At 44.5% G+C, this 18,159-nt stretch overlaps 1 protein-coding gene across 1 annotated transcript in view; it reads left to right on the top strand.

Annotated features, from left to right (window-relative positions):
- LOC106576073 (dedicator of cytokinesis protein 4) overlaps positions 1-18,159 on the top strand; it is a 138,155-nt gene that overhangs the window by 106,854 nt on the left and 13,142 nt on the right. The window contains 10 exon segments of the mRNA XM_014152946.2: positions 909-1,075; positions 2,733-2,819; positions 3,373-3,549; positions 7,091-7,174; positions 7,272-7,391; positions 7,569-7,693; positions 9,919-10,039; positions 10,236-10,317; positions 17,034-17,143; positions 17,370-17,442. Coding sequence (XP_014008421.1) covers positions 909-1,075; positions 2,733-2,819; positions 3,373-3,549; positions 7,091-7,174; positions 7,272-7,391; positions 7,569-7,693; positions 9,919-10,039; positions 10,236-10,317; positions 17,034-17,143; positions 17,370-17,442 — 1,146 coding nt within the window.

Genomic DNA, 18,159 nt, shown 5'->3' with positions numbered 1-18,159 from the left:
TGGTGGCGTAGAATGGAGTCATTTTCTTAATATTAAAACAAAGGACCCACACACGCAGTGGTGCACTGCATCCCACATGTCTAGTAGGCCTAAATAATATAAATCACATATTATACCAGACTGATAATTCCTTATGAATAAGGATATCAATACGAGTCATATTAAGAGTGTTTCCTAGCCTAATCAGGAAACCCTTTGTACTCTAGTTTTCTTACGCTGCGTACAGCCTTCCATTACAGCATGTCGTTTATAGAAGAGCAAACCAAAGGTATGACTCCCTCCATCTTGGTCCTGAGCCAGATCTCTGGCCCATGCTGTAAATACATACACGAGTACTTAGTGAAGATCGGGATCGATCCCTTGATGAAAATGCACAAGTTGTCTGTAGGATGCGGCAGCCATCTTAATGATCCTCCGTTAGTGATTGATGGGACAGCTGTTCGGAAGGAGCAGCTCTCTCTCTCTCTGTGTGTGTGTGTGTGTGTGTGTGTGTGTGCGGCGTCTGTTCTGTGTGTGACTTTTCTCCGAGTGCAATTAGAGCAGACAAGGCCCCTCAAATAACATTAGCATACAGCTTTGTTATCCTCATGTGTTGTTAATCATTGAAGCTCCTGGACCCATGCCCGTCCCTATTTATATCCATGGGCTGATGAGCTCTCCCTGCACTACACTGACATAGGCCAGTCCTGCTGCCAATGAGTATGTATTGTGATATAGTGTGGGGTAGAGATTCAGATAAATGGCTACAGGATGTGGTTAGTGGAAAGGATGTATTAAACAGGAATTGGATGGATAGACCTGTGGAACCAAGGAAGGGGGGGAGGAAAGTGTGTGTGCGTGTGCTTGCGTTCATGTGTGTATGTGTGTTTGTCCAACCTATTGTATGCATCCTTGACGTGCTGGCCCAGACCTACAGATCTATGCGGTGAGCCCCATCCCAGAGAGCCAGGACGTGCTGCAGAGAGACGGAGTGCCTGACAACATCAAGAGCTTCTACAAGGTCAACCACATCTGGAGGTTCAGATACGACAGGCCGTTTCACAAGGGCACCAAGGACAAGGAGAACGAGTTCAAGGTGGGGGACACACGCAGTGTTGGTGCACACAAAAACTCCCCTCAGTGCCTTTCTGTTTCTCTCTCTCATTTTGCCTTTTTGTTTTGCTCATCTCGTCATCTTATCTCACCTTTCTGGTTTGATGTCTACCACACATCTGTCTCCTTGCTCACTTTCCCTCCCTCCCTCCCTCCCTCCCTCCCTCCCTCCCTCCCTCCCTCCCTCCCTCCCTCCCTCCCTCCCTCCCAATATCTCATCCTCCCTCTCTCCAATCTCTTGTTTATTGAGTGGTTGTGTGGGTGGCTCATGGTCTTCCTCTCTGTATACTGGTGTGTTCAGGTGTTGTTTAATTCAGAGTCCTAATTCGACTCCGGAGCTAGGAGAGGCTGAGACTATGGTTACGGTTCAATCACTTAAAAGACACCCTCATCCACTTACCCTCGCCTTGTGCCCTTGGGGGAATCCCCGTCGCCGTCTTGGAGGGTGGTCCAAATGATTAGCCGAGCAAGGGAAGTTTGCAACGTAAGCCCCTCAGCCCCCATCTTCAGTCGGCTTTGCGAGTGTACAATTATGTTCACTCCGGGGCCTGAAACTCCCCATAATTCAATTCGCGACGATTGTACATCCGCTAAGAAAAGTCTGCCAAAACGTAAAAACAACATAAATGGAGAAGTCAACATACAAGTGTAAGTAAAAACGAATGCAAATAAATTAGAAATGTTGCTACTATAGTAAAAGATCAAATTGTTTTTGGAAATTGTAGAAATAAAACATTTCCCTTCTTCCGTTCCAGCTAGGCAGGCTAATGTTATTTAGCTAATTAATTTGCTAGCTATCATACAGTAGGCGTATATTAATAATTATATATGTCATATAAGTAGACATGCACTCATAATTGAATGTAGCACATATAAAGCACCCACATGCTACCGGTGTCTGAAAACACAATCATCGTGGGATGAACGAGCGAATAATTTCCTGCCAAGGGCGCTCCATATAAAAATCATTCCTTCCTCCCTCGCCCTGCAAGTGTATACACGTCAGACGTCATGATACGTCATCAGAAATGTCCACTTCATTTGAGGGCTGCGGGGATAGGGTGTGTCTTTTTTAAGTGTTTGGACCGCAGCCATGGAGCTCAGACTAAATATCGTCTCTCCAGACTCCACCCACCCACGCTCACTCAATCTCCATTCGTTAACCTAATATCGTCAGGTTTATGAATTGGAAATCATCATATCGTATCGTCCTGAGGTTTAGGTTACCCAGCTGTCTCTTTTGGGTCTAGTTAGTGCTTGAGAGACACTGTTCAGGCCAGGTAAATTTGACATTTAATATGGGACTATGAAGTAGCATGAATCAGTTCTGTGTTGATATGATCTAGTAGTTAATGTTTTAATTCATTTAATGAAGTGACACTGCATCATTTGTCGATCGGTGTAGACTGTTGCTATGAGAACTCTGTATCCATGAGGATGTGTAGTACTTGGACATTCTATGAACCAGTGTCTACACATCATATATTAACAGGAGAGAAAAGCAGTGTTCTGTGCTGCTCAGATGTGTGGGTGAATGTGTTTTCCGAGCAGTATATTGCCAGCGTTAACATGAAGTGTGTGTGTGTGTGTGTGTGTGTGTGTGTGTGTGTGTGTGTGTGTGTGTGTGTGTGTATTTTCAGAGCTTGTGGGTGGAGAGGACTACACTAACCCTGGTCCAGAGCCTGCCAGGAATCTCCAGATGGTTCGAGGTGGAGAAGAGAGAACTGGTGAGTCTCTTACACTCCTTCAATAACCCCATATTAACCCCATTCACAACCCTGCTATGTTCTAACTTTGCAGAGAGCCCCACTGAGCTTCCTGAGCGTAGACCTATATTAAAGGGGCATTTCATCTCCAGCACCACCCCGACATCTTTGAAAATTGTGCTTTTCTATGTTTTGTAGTAAAAAAATATATGGGTAGATAAGTCTTCCCAATGATTGTGAAATGTCCCTTTAAGAGAAGGGTGAACGTTATTCATAATATTCATGGGATTCATAATTATAATGTTACTCTGTAACTTATGAAGGATCAAGCTGCGTACGGAAGGCTCTGTATTAGAGGGATGGTGTTTGTTTTTGTGTGTGTGTGTGTGTGTGAGAGAAAAATGCATTATGTCTGTGGCCTGCCTTATTTTGTGTTTCATGTCTCTACTTATACATATTTTGTGTGTATGTGTGTTTTGTGTGTGTGTTTTGTGTGTGTCGTATCTCTACATAGAGGTATGCATATGTCTGTATATATACTCATACCTTATCACCCTGTGTTCTCCTCCTCTAGGTGGAAGTGAGCCCGTTGGAGAATGCCATCGAGGTGATTGAGAACAAGAACCTGCAGTTGCGGACGCTGATCGCCCAGTGCCAGAGCAGGCAGATGCAGAACATCAACCCCCTTACCATGTGCCTCAACGGGGTCATTGACGCCGCCGTCAACGGGGGGCTCGCACGCTACCAAGAGGTCAGAGGGCAATGATGATGTCACTGGCTTACATTGGTCACTCAATATTGTGTGGAGACATTGTCTGGGCTTGCTAGATCTGCAGTCTGCAGTATGCCTTATGTGTTTGTTTAAAGAGAGCACAGACGGCGACACAGACAGCGACACAGACGGAGACAGACAAAAAGACAGGGAGAGACAGACAGACAGACACGGACGGAGGCAGAGACGGACGGGGGCAGAGACGGACGGGGGCAGAGACGGACGGGGGCAGAGACGGACGGGGGCAGAGACGGACGGGGGCAGAGACGGACGGGGGCAGAGACGGACGGGGGCAGAGACGGACGGGGGCAGAGACGGACGAGGGCAGAGACGGACGGAGGCATGGACATGGTCTGATGGAGACGGACAGACGGACACACGGAGACGGACGGACAGACAGACGGACACACGGAGAGGGACAGACAGACGGACACGCGGACAGACAGACGGACACACGGACACGCGGAGACGGAAAGACAGACGGACACGCGGACAGACAGACGGGGACACGGACACGCGGAGACGGAAAGACAGACGGACAGACAGACGGACACACGGACACGCGGAGACGGAAAGACAGACGGACACGCGGACAGACAGACGGACACACGGACACGCGGAGACGGAAAGACAGACGGCCACGACGGACAGACAGACGGGGACACGGACACGCGGAGACGGAAAGACAGACGGACACGCGGACAGACAGACGGACACACGGAGACGGAAAGACAGACGGACACGCGGACAGACAGACGGACACACGGACACGCGGAGACGGAAAGACAGACGGACACGCGGACAGACAGACGGACACACGGACACGCGGAGACGGAAAGACAGACGGAGACGGACAGACACATGGACACACGGAGACGGACACACGGAGACGGACGGACACACGGAGATGGACACACAGACAGGGAGACGGACGGACACACAGACAGGGAGACGGACACGCGGAGACGGACGGACACGCGGAGACGGACACGCGAAGACGGACGGACGGACACGCAGAGACGGACGGACGGACAGACACACGGAGACGGACAGACACACGGAGACGGACAGACACACGGAGACGGACAGACACACGGAGACGGACGGACGGGGACGGACACGGACACGCGGAAGGCAGAGACAGACAGACAGACAGACAGACAGACAGACAGACAGACAGACAGACAGACAATAAGGAGTTCCTTCAGACAGGGCATATAAATCACACATTACATTGAATTATATACTAATATATACAAAATACATACAGTAGTTAATGTCCTGAATCTCTGTACTGTAAATTAAGTGTTGAATGAACCCTTTATTTTCTTTCCAAATCCATCACGGAGTGCTATAGCGTCCGAGCTATAATCACTCCTTTTCAAGGAGACCTCCGGCGTCAGCCAGCGAACTGTGTGTACTGTACAGTGGCTCTCGGTTGCTTAGCAACTTCACATTATCACTACAGCTAGCCATATTGAGTTTGCAGTGAGGCTTAAGAGGGCCAAGTTAGCAGGGGTCTGCTCTCCTCATGACCGCCACTACCTCTCACCTCTATTAAAACTGGTGGTGGAGATGATGAGATGAAGCCAGAGATGAGGATGTTGTAGGAAATGAGTTTGACCTGGGAGAGAATAGCTAAGCTAGCTACGGCTGTGTTGCGCAACGCCCACCTGTTGCTGCTTGAAGTACATTATCTGCCAAAGCTTTGATCCAATAGGCTCATTGTATGAAGGATATGATGATATAGGATTCTGCAGAATCTATAGACTACATGACGTGACTGTTTAGACCCAGTAGGTTTCATGTATATATTCAATGATATACAATGCATACATTTTATAAATGTATTACTAATTTAAAGTGTGTACGATTGAGAGATATAATGATGATCTATATACTGTCCATGAAGGCAATGAGAACGTCATACATACTCATTTTGTATGCCTAATGCTCCATGATATTGACGTATGGAGTTCTCTTGAGGAATATTGCCCACAATACAGCATAAATCAGTTCCTTTATTAGGATAACGCAATTGACTTTTATGCCAATTTGTTCAGCCATAAATGAAGCCGATATCAGCATTCATATTTCAATTTATTGCTCGTGGTTATAGTTCCAGCCCTGAAGGAGAATCCAGCCTGATTTAATATCTATTTATTGCCGCCGTTTCATCTTTAATTGAGGTATTATAATGATTCAAAATGTCACTTGACACTTGGAGTTTCTCCTCCAATCTCAAGTCCAACCAGCACCAGAGAAAAGTATAATTTGATGCAGATATTGATTATTTTTCCACCTTTGGCTATGTGTTTCAGACCGTATTATTCATACAGCCGCCTACAGTTCACTGAGACGGAATAAATCCCTTTTTCTTTTTGAATGTATATTTCTATGGCTTTGGACTATCTTTCACACCAGTTCTTTCGGTCAAATCGACCCTGGCGTTCACAGCGTCACAGCAGGGGTCGTAAAGCTGTGTTTTGTATCGGGGATAACAATCGGGAGATGAGCGTGCTACTGTAGCCTAGCTAGGTTGCCTCTCACACTCAGATGGTAGACCCAGATCGGACCATGCCTGTTTGGGAGTGGACTTTGAAGTAAGCAGTGAGTTCCTCTCCCCTTTGAGTCGTTTGAGTACCCCCCTCCCGCTCTCCCATATCTCTCTCTGTCTCTTTGCAGATAGCCCGCCACAAAGACCTTGTAAGGGAGACCAAACCCTGCTTTCTCCTATGTGGCGACCCTTCCCCCTTTGCTCTCTCTCCACTGAAGATTTTTAAAGAGATTTTGAATTGATGTTATTCATTTTCTAATGTGTTTTTATTGATATTTTATTATGATGCAGATTAAAAAGCCTTGGCTCTTCATATATGCACTCGGCTCAAGAGTTGCAATATCAACATCAGGGAATATGCACTTAATGTATGATCAAAATTATGCAAAACATGTTTACATTATGAATATTATTTCAACCGACAGACCGACCGGCCGACAGTCAGTCCGGCCGACAGTCCGTCCGACCGACAGTCCGGCCGACCGACAGTCCGGCCGACCGACAGTCCGGCCGACCGACAGTCCGGCCGACCGACCGACAGACAGTCCGGCCGACCGACCGACAGACAGTCCGGCCGACCGACCGACAGACAGTCCGGCCGACCGACCGACAGACAGTCCGGCCGACCGACCGACAGAAAGTCCGGCCGACCGACCGACAGACAGTCCGGCCGACCGACCGACAGACAGTCCGGCCGACAGACAGTCCGGCCGACGGACGGACGATCGGACGGTCCGACCGACAGTCCGACCGACAGTCCGACCGACAGTCCGACCACAGACAGACAGTCCGACCACAGACAGACAGTCCGACCGGTAGTCCGACCGACAGTCCAGCCGACCGACAGTCCGACCGACCGACAGTCCGTCCGTCCGACCGCCCGGGGGGAAACATGCTGACACAATGACGTAAATTAATGAAATCAAACAAATTCAAAACATACAATGAATTGTGTTCATGCAGGCATTCTTTGTGAAAGACTACGTCGTGAATCACCCGGAGGACGGGGAGAAGATCGGACGACTAAGGGAACTCATGTTCGAGCAGGTCAGTTTCCAATGTTGTAAACTTTTGTGATGATATTTAATCTGGAAGAGATTAACGTTAACAAAGGAAATGCACCGTCTCCAACTCTCCCCTCTAGGCTCACATCCTGGAGTATGGGCTGGCCGTCCACGAGAAGTTTGTTCCTCAGGACATGAGACCTCTACACAAGAAGCTGGTGGACCAGTTCCATGTGATGAAGTCTAGTCTAGGGATCCAGGTTAGTGAAGGCCACTCAACAGGAGCACAATCTGTCAAATCCTCAAATTGACCTTCATCAAACCTGCATCAGCACAACCATAACTCATGCTAGCATAAACAATATGCTAATCACATGTTTACTCCTCCCTCTTCTCCTTCTCCCTCCGTTTGCCCTTCTCTCTAATCCCCACCCCAGGAGTTTCCGGCGTACGTGCGCGCCAGCCCCGTGCACTTCACCAATGGCAGCCCGCGTAGTTCATGCAGGAACTCGGTCCCCAACATCATCAGCCCAGATGGCGCTCGCGTGGTGGCAAGACGCAGGTGAGAAACACTGTCCTCGTGTGTCTTTCTCTCTCTCTCTCTCTCTCTCTCTCTCTCTCTCTCTCTCTCTCTCTCTCTCTCTCTCTCTCTCTCTCTCTCTCTCTCTCTCTCTCTCTCTCTCTCTCTCTGTGTGTTCTTTCTACTCTTCCTTTCGACCTTCTCCCTTTTCTTCTTCTGTCTCTTCCTCTTTTCACTCCCTTCCTCATACTCTTTTCTTTCCTCTCCCTTTCTGTCTGCACATACTATACTCTCTAGCTCACTCTCTCTCTATCTCTTGCTCCTCTCTCCTCTCTTTCTCACTCCCTGGTATGGCACCATATGGGCGTAGGTGGGCAGCTCTCTGTGTGTGTGTGTGTGTGTGCGCTGCCAGGCTGGTGTACAAATTGTGTGTGCTCAGTGACCCTGCCATTCTCTACCTGTGACATCCTACCTCCATCAAGCGTAAAGAGGCACAAACCTACACTGCCCAGAGGGACACACGCACACCCAGCCTCAATCTGTCACTGACATTTCTCTCACTGAGTTTTTGCTGTCCTATGTGGGACGCTAGCGTGCCACCCGTGGTGCACCCTATCAACAGCAGGTGCATTTCAAGAGCGGCAAATTTGAAACCAAATAAATGTCAAAATTCAAATTTTTCAAACATACAACTATCTTACACCCTTTGAAAGATAAACATCTCCTTAATCTAACCACGTTGTCCGATTTCAAAAAGGTTTTACGGCGAAAGCATAAAGTTAGATTATGTTAGGAGAGTACATTGACAATAGCTGTGTGTAATGTTTTGTCAATTCAAAGACAGGGTCACCAAAACCATAAAACCAGCTAAAATGATGCACTAACCTTTTACAATCTCCATCAGATGACACTCCTAGGACATTATGTTAGACAATGCATGCATTTTTAGTTCTATCAAGTTCATATTTATATCCAAAAACAGCGTTTTACTATGGCATTGATGTTGAGGAAATCGTTTCCCTCCAATAACCGGCAGTCAAGTCAGCACCACAAATTAAATAATTAAAATTAGAAAACATTGGTAAAATATTATATTGTCATTTAAAGAATTATAGATTTACATCTCTTGAACGCAATCAACTTGCCAGATTTAAAAATAACCTTACTGGGAAATCACACTTTGCAATAATCTGAGCACTGCGCCCAGAAAAATATGCTTTGCTATACAGACAAACGGCCATGTTGGAGAGATCTAAAATCGAAAATACTATGTAAATAATCCATTACCTTTGATTCTCTTCATCAGATGTCACTTCCCGGAATCCCAGGTCCATAACGAATGTAGTTTTGTTCAAAAAAGCTCATCATTTATATCCAAAAAGATCCGTGTTGTTAGCACATGATCTAAGCCAGCCGGACTTCTCGTCATGAACGAGGGGAAAAAATATATTTACGTTCGTTCAAACATGTCAAACGTTGTATAGCATAAATCATTAGGGCCTTTTTTAACCAGAACATGAATAATATTCAAGGTGGACGAATGCATTCTCTTTTATAACGTTTTGGAACGAGGGTACCCAACATGACCTCGCTCGCCAGAGTCTAATGGGCCATCACCGTTCCAAGGCTCTTGTTCGGTCAGATCTCATAGTAGAAGATTCAAAACACTTTGTAAAGGCTGGTGACATCTAGTGGAAGCAATAGGAAATGCCAAAACATTAATCAGCCCCTGTGTGTTTCAATGGCATAGGCTTAAAGGTAATTCAACACATCAGGTATCCACTTCCTGTCAGAAAATGTCTCAGGGTTTTGCCTGCCAAATGAGTTCTGTTATACTCACAGACACCATTCAAACAGTTTTAGAAACTTTAGGGTGTTTTCTATCCATATATAATAAGTATATGCATATTCTAGTTACTGGGTAGGATTAGTAACCAGATTAAATCGGGTACGTTTTTTTATCCAGCCGTGAAAATACTGCCCCCTAGCCCCAACAGGTTAAGTCGACATCTTGCAAATGTAAAACTCACGAGCAGGTACAACGTGATTTAGGGAGAGATATTGGGCCTTTTTATCAGAACCATACGGTATTATGTCAGATGAATGCTCAACCAAATTATGAAAGTAAGTCTTGTTTTTTCTCTCTCTCTCTCTCTCTCTCTCTCTCTTTATCTCTCTTTATCTCTCTCTCTTTATCTCTCTCTCTCTCTCTCTCTCTCTCTCTTTCTCTCTCTCTCTCTCAATGTGTGTGTTATGTTTGTGATCAGTCCCCTCACCTACCCGGCTGTCAACCGCTACTCGTCATCATCGCTGTCCTCTCAGGCCTCCAATGAAGTGAGCAACATCACAGGGCAGTCGGAGAGCTCTGACGAAGTCTTCAACATGCAGGTACAATTCCAATTGAATTTACCCTCAACCACCCCTTTTTTCAGTGAATTCCTTTTTTTGGTGTTTGCAAAAGCTCACTTGAGAAAGGCACTGATCTAAACTAGATTTGGATCATTTCACTCCCCCACACGATCCTGGCTGTCTATAATTCTTAACTTGTCAGTGATGTTGTTGATGTAGTTGTTTGTCCCAGCAGCCCAGCCCATCTACCTCAAGCCTCAGCTCCAATCATTCTGCCTCTCCCAACGTGACCAGCTCTGCTCCGTCCAGCGCCAGAGGTAAGACTAGCAGAGAGAGAGAGAGCGGGGGGGTTGAACCCAATGAAGAACAAAAATAAAAGTATATCACCCAAAACACGGTTGAATGCTTTTTGGCCTCAAACACTCGGTGGCATGGTGACCACCGTGACTGATAGATCAGTGTTTTTCTCCGTTTTCTATGTACAGACTCAATGAACACAGCCTGGCCATAGAGACCGGCCATCACAGGCAGATCTGGCTACCCAGAGAGGACAGGCTGTGCACACTCTGCCCTCAAAGAGAGGTCGAGACAGAGCTGCATTTCCTTTTACACTGCGAGGACTTTGCAGACATACAGGCAATTTTCTTCCCCAAAACTGAAAACAAATATGACTTTGAAAGAAAAACATTGGGAGAAAATATCCTCTCTAGAAAGAAAGAGAGAGTGAGAGAGAGAGAGAGAGTGAGAGGGGGAAAACAGCTCATATCATATCTGAAATATTATCAGTACTTGCACTGGTAACAATCTGTATTCAGACCAAAATACTTCACTGAAACGAAAACGTTGTACTACTCGAGAACATCAAGAAATCACTAGATAAGGGAAATGTGGTCGGAGCAGTCTTCCATGACATGAAAAAGTTCTTTGACACAGTTAATCACAGTGTTCTGATCTCCAAACTCCATGAGTTCAATTTCTCAGACAAAGCCATAAGCTGGTTTGGTTCATATCTGGAAAACATGAACACTGTGTGGTCATCAATAACATCAAATCCACGTTTCAAAAAAACTAAAATAGGAATTTCGCAGGCTTTGGTACTTGGCCCAATTCTCTTCACATTATACATCAATGATTTATTTACCAGAGACCAGTGTAAGTGCCGATAGTGTTGATTATAGTGTTGTCTACGTGTCTGGTAAAACCTTTGCTGCTGTCTCTAAACAACTCACAGAACACCTGGACTCAGTTGGACACTCTCATTTTGTTTCTCAACACGGAAGCTGCCACTGACACCGTCACTCTCTGTCAGCATCAAAGGAGAGACAATTGAACAAGTCAAAGTGGTGAAATATCTGTCGATCAGCCTGGACCCACTAAAAGATTAGTAGAAGCATCAAAGCAAACCTCCACTGTTTCACATGAATAAGAAGTGTCTGCCTCTTGAGCGTGTCTTCTTATTCTTAAATGCAGGGGTGTTCTCTCACATGTTATACTGTATAACATCCTGGTTCCAGGCCAGCCAGCCAGTGCTGAGACCCCATGAGTCTCTGTACAACCTTGCACTAAAAATCCTGGACCAAAAGCACATACGGTACCATCATTGTCACATCTTGAAAAGTGTTGAACTCTTCATCAAAATGTGCAAATGGGAATCTTGTGTTTAAGTGTCTCAATGATTTTGCGCCTAAATCCCTGACCAAACGCATGTAGAAGCTGCAACGTCTTGGAATGTCCACCAGGGGGGCCTACAGTTGAAACCAGGGTCCCTCTAAATATCCCTATAAAACTTCTATTGGCCAGTCCTCCTTCTCTTACAATGGAGCACATGCAGGGAACACTTCATCAGAAGATCATAAACAGCAGGAACATTTAAATCATTCAAAATAAACACCAAATAATTGGTTGCTATAGCTCTGCTGTATGTTATCAACAGACGCGATAAGGCCCTCGTACCGCCTTCAAGTTGTAAATATGGGTAAATACGTAGGACATTTGCGTAGTGCTTCTAATTGTTGTGGAACATTTGATCCAAAGATTAAGCCAGAGACTATTTAATAGTATAATAGAAAAATCATTAAGCAAGCAGCTGCAGGTGAGATCTATCTCTGATTTCACAGGGAAGAACTCCAAGAGTAAATTGTTACATGCCCCTTATATAGTGGGAGGTGATAAAACAATCATATGGTTTACGCAACAGTTATTTTATACAAGCAACAGTTCCAGAACACAATGGACTTGTGTTAGGGTGCAGACATACCAGGAGTCTATGAAAGGCATAACATCACAGTCCAACACAGAACATATCCCTTGAGAAGTTACAACAGCTCACCCCAAATTCTGCCACCACATTATGACATTTGCTTTGTGCATATAATTGTGATAATGTACTGATATGTGATTTTAATTGATTACGCATGACTTTCCTTTTGTTTCCATAAAAGCCATTCTCGGGACGGTTGTTGAAAATTAGCATAAGATGGAAACGCCCATGGGACGATTGATTGTTCAATATGTCAATGTGTTTGTACTTGTCCCTATCCAAATCAACCAAACGGAGAAAAAAAGGGATGAAAGTAGACAGAAAGAAAGAGTGAGAAGGAGAAAAATGTGATGTAGTTAGATTGGTAAAAACAAAGGATTGTTTGATTGAGAAATGTATGCATTAACGCATACATGGGAGAAAGAGAGATGAAATGGAGAGACAAAGAAAAGTCTTGAGAGGGTGCGTTGTTGACTACACCTGTGAATCATAGTCTCCAAGTCCTATACGAAGCTTTTAACCACAGCCAGGTTAGGAGGTTCTTTAGAGGATGGTGACTATCTTATCTCCCCATCGCTCAGACACTCTCATGGGTTTCTGTCTGATGCAGATCATAAACATAAGAATATATGGAGACATTTATGGATGCCTGTACACTCCCCTTGGCAGCTCCTGTGCAACCAGAAGGACCCCTATAAAGCCACTGCCAGGACCATAAAGTGTTTAGAGAAGTACAGCAAACTGAACTGCCTGTAAGATGGTCATCTCATTCCCATATGATGTCCATTCTAAAGCTAATTGCCATATAATGTGTAATGGAAAAGGATATATGGGCAGCCAGTGAATAGCTGTAATCATCACTGCCCGTAATGTGCGTGCGTGCGTGTGTGTGTGTGTGTTAGTCAGTTTATCCCTGGAATGAGTGTCTGGTGCCACCACAGTGTGACAGCCAGCCCAGCAGGGCAGGTATTTTATGTGCTGAGGTTAGTGAGTTGGAAAAAGCCAGGTTGGAGGATGTGAAACGGGGAGCTGTTGGTTGGTCGATAGTTGTTGACTACCAGCTTCTATTCTCGTTTATTTGTGTGTCTCGCTCGTCTAACAAGACCACCTTTTGAACTTGTGTTTTTTTGTGTCATCATTGGTTTAACACCTATTCTCACACTCCCTCCCTCTTCCTTTCTCTCTGTCTCTCGCTCTCTCTCTCTCCAATAAAACAAATAACACCACGCCTCTCCCCTATTTGATCTAGGTAACCTAGTTAAAGCATATTTATAATGTAACTTCCTCCTACTGCTACGACTGGATAGAGCGAGGCTGTAACTCCACTCCTTCTCACATCTCCTTGCGTCTCTCTCCATCACTCATATCACTTGGAGCTGTTTACTACTACTATGAGAACTAGCTCAATGGCGACGTAATTTGCTACCAAGCCATAAATGTGCATAATATCTAACAAGGAGAGTGAGGGTAGGAAGAAAGAGGCAACGACAATGCATGTTCTGTCTGAATGTCTCAAGTCTGCCCATTAGGCATTTTAAAACACTTCCTTCTTTCCTTATTACGACAAGCGTCTACTTCCTACTCTTAACTGTCAGTTTACGGATACGATTGCCGCTGGTCAGATTAGCACACCAGTTAATAGCTAACATTACACCGCAAGTCAGATGGCTCGTTCCTGAAAATGCTGCATGTTCAAAATGATAACCAGCTAACACTAGCTAGCTACATTGGCACTTAGCAAATATTATGGATATGCTGACAAGATACAGTATATGTCTCTCCGCCCTAACAATAATTGTCCACAAAGTGGCACGGTGGGCTGTAACTCCCACCTATCCTTTCTTTGGATAGGTGGACACATCTCATAATTGTAATCGTTTTTAGAATCTTCGATGAGGGTTGGTTACACAACCGCCTGTATTCAATGGAGAGAGATGCTATGCTACTAGCCTCATGCCATGAATATGCCATGAATATGCATAGCTATCTCAAGATAACTCTGATATAAAGTGTTTTTTCTCAAAGTTGCCAGGATGTCACGTGTCGTACTTGTATCAGTACACTCGTAACAACTTAAGCATTACGAAACATCTATTAGATCAAATAAACCTTACGTAGCAAAAAATCCATAAATGTTTTTGTTGACCAAATTCGACACTCATTGACCTCAATACAAAAACTTCCTTGCTTGGTGGGCAAAACAACAAATAAAACGCCACCTGCTGGAGGGAGACAGATTTTCGGCCGAGTTGAGCCTCTCTCTTCCTCTTCCTCTCTGCTATTAGCTCCTATCTGATATCTTATCTAGACAGCTAACTAGCATAGTAGCTAATATAGCTAGCTAGCTAACACCACAGACGAAAGGGTTAGATATTGTAATCGTTGCTAATAGGTCACATAGCTATCTGCTTAGCTTGCTTGCTTATTACATGCTTCTCCGGGCATGTCGACACGAGCCTTTTTTTATTATTAGTGAATTAATTTAACTAATATTTGCAACAGAAGTTCTATTTTGGTCACTGTGTCAATTCACCCATTTCTCAATGCTGCACCTTTCTGTTGTAGAATGAGCTAGCTTGCTGCTTTTCTTTTGTATTGTGCAGTGCTCGTGGCTCAGGCAGTGAGTGTCGAATGACATAGCAGCAGCTTTGCTATGTAGAGGGACTATCATCAAAGCCAATAGAGATAGACGATAGACTAGAAAAGGCCAACATCGTCCCGATAGATCGGTTCAGACGATTATTTGTCGTCCTCTAATATGTATTATAAACTGGGTGGTTCGAGCCCTGAATGCTGATTGGCTGACAGCCGTGGTATATCAGACCGTAGACCATGGGTATGACAAAACATTTATTTTTACTGCTGTAATTACATTGGTAACCAGTTTATTTAAGTGATAATGCCTGATAAGACGGTGTTTGGAGAATATTGGCACGGGTGTTGTTAGGCCCGAGACGAAGTCAAGGTCTGACAAACCGTGCCAATATATCCTCCAAACACTGACTTCTTAGGCATTATCATTTTTATACCAAGGGTTATCACCATATTCAAATAATTATTGACATATTTTCATTATTTTATTTTGATGAATTTATTCATAGCATTTCGTCCTTCCACAAGATATAGTCCCGACACAAATCTAAGGTTGCTACCCAAGCCGGTCGTTCGTTCCAAGCTGGTTGTTCGTTCTATTGGTTCGGTTACCAGAGACGCGACCCAGTCGTTCAGTCTTTTTGTTCTGTATCTATGGACGAGACCCAGTCGTTCAGTCTTTTTGTTCTGTATCTATGGACGAGACCCAGTCGTTCAGTCTTTTTGTTCTGTATCTATGGACGAGACCCAGTCGTTCAGTCTTTTTGTTCTGTATCTATGGACGAGACCCAGTCGTTCAGTCTTTTTGTTCTGTATCTATGGACGAGAACCAGTCGTTCAGTCTTTTTGTTCTGTATCTATGGACGAGAACCAGTCGTTCAGTCTTTTTGTTCTGTATCTATGGACGAGAACCAGTCGTTCAGTCTTTTTGTTCTGTATCTATGGACGAGAACCAGTCGTTCAGTCTTTTTGTTCTGTATCTATGGACGAGAACCAGTCGTTCAGTCTTTTTGTTCTGTATCTATGGACGAGAACCAGTCGTTCAGTCTTTTTGTTCTGTATCTATAGACGAGACCCAGTCGTTCAGTCTTTTTGTTCTGTATCTATAGACGAGACCCAGTCGTTCAGTCTTTTTGTTCTGTATCTATGGACGAGACCCAGTCATTCAGTCTTTTTGTTCTGTATCTATGGACGAGACCCAGTCGTTCAGTCTTTTTGTTCTGTATCTATGGATGCGACCCAGTCGTTCGTTCTAAATGTTCCATTCCATACTGGCTGGCAATGTTCTTATCCCTTGCTTGCTTGCTTGCTAGCTAGTCAACTACGGATAACGTACAGTCACGTCAAACAGTGCAGACAGAATAACAACAGTAGCTTGCATTTGCTTAAGCTGTTTTTCTAGTGACATTTATTTGGATACATCCATAACAAAGAGCTAATGAGGCACAATTTTGCCTGGCAAAGAAAATGTGCTCTCTCGTTAGGACACTGTTGTTCAGAGGAGCTAGACAACAACACAGCTAACACAACTTCAAACTGACGCTGGAAAGACTGCAAACTAGCTGCACTTCATTTCGTTTTACTTTTTTCAATTGACATTTCTTTGTATATATCCATAAAAATGATGCCATCTGAATCATGATTTCGCCTGGCTGAGAAACGCTGCCTGCCTCTCTCTCTCGTCCAGACCCCTACACATTCATTACGATGGGACAGCTGGAGATCTAATTTGAATATTGAAACAATGTTGCAAATGTCGGAGAGACAGACTGCAAGGTTTATACAAATCTCCTCTGTTAAAAACGACATTTAATCTAAAAGAAATGTGAGATAATGTCTAGATGCTTTTAATAGTGGAGATCAAGTTTATAACTTCCCTGCCTGGGCTGATGAGACAGTGGATTGCGCAGTCAGATAGAACAGAGTAAAATAGGCATTTTATCGTCATAGATTTAGCCGGTGGTAACTTGTGGAATATGGCCAATATACCACACCCCCTCGTGCCTTATTGCTTAAGTAATGTTTGTATCCGTGTAAAGACTGTAATGTCTTTGTTCATGTTTTTAAATGAATGTACATGTTAAAGTATTTTTCTTTATGAGTTGGGCCCCCAGGAAGACGATAGCTGTTGCCAATAAAAAGCGAAATCTAAATCTCTCCTCTCTCTTCCTCTCCCTCCAGGTTCTCCCCAGCTGCAGGACAAACACAAGCATTCCAGAGAGAACTCCTGCCTCTCTTCCAGGGAGAGACCTGTCAGTGCCATCTACCCCAATCCCCTAGACCCTGCACAGGTGAACACACACAAACAAATCAATAGACAAAGTATAGCTATAATACCTTTTATTAAGATCTCTGCCGTTTGAACCCAAAGAGCTGTTCAGCAAGCATGAAATGTCACTCACAGTGTGGATTTCTCAAAGTTAAGACAAAACCTGAACTCCACAAAGTCAAAATATCTTACTTTCCTTTGTGGATTTTGTAGCTTCAGTATTGTGCTGTCTTGTTTGCTTTTTCTAGAGGGCGACCCCTCATCAAATAGGTGACACCACACTACCCCGAAGTGATCCTAACCTTTCTGCACCAGACAAAGGTAAAACATGTCTCATTGTCTTGTATGTCATCTCAGTCATTGTCTCCATCTCTCTTTACAGTACATGTGTATATAAGCCCAAAATCATTATAACACCAAAGTATCCTTGCCTATGTGTCGTACCAAGATACTAGCATGCTGCTAAACAGTCGCTTTCATCCTCCAGTCAGTCAAAGAGATCATAGCTACGGTCATCTGTCCGGACATGAGTGTAGTTGACAGACTGACCGGTGAGAGTGTGACAGACTTTGTCTGGAGAGTAGACATCTGCTTCAATGACAGCCTCTCCCCACGAGGTCTGTTCCCTCCCAGCTCCATCAGCATTCACAGGCAACAACAGACACGTGAGGAATCCCAAATGGCACCCTATTCCTTATATAGTGCACTACTTTTGACCAAGGGCCATGGGGCTCTGTGCCAATAGGGATCCAGCCACATTTGGGATACAGCCACATTAAATCGATGCTTCTTATTTATTAATATCAGAATGCGTGGAAACATGTTTATTCCCCAAGGGTTGATGGGATATGCCTTTTCAGAAGGCTATGCATATGTATAAATGCATATGTGTCTCAGTTTTTTATCCACAGATGTCCGTTTTGTATATTTTGAATGTTATATAAGCGCTTTATGTTTTTACATATTCCAGTGGGGCGGCATTTCAATTCTAGTTTGGAAGGGCCCTTGTGTAATTAAAAAAAGCTCAGCTGTTTGATT

Source organism: Salmo salar, chromosome ssa17 (assembly GCF_905237065.1).
Source record: "Salmo salar chromosome ssa17, Ssal_v3.1, whole genome shotgun sequence".
NCBI classification, from domain to species: domain Eukaryota; kingdom Metazoa; phylum Chordata; class Actinopteri; order Salmoniformes; family Salmonidae; genus Salmo; species Salmo salar.
The sequence above is the reverse complement of the archived record's forward strand: the minus strand, read 5'-3'. Positions and strand labels throughout refer to the sequence as shown.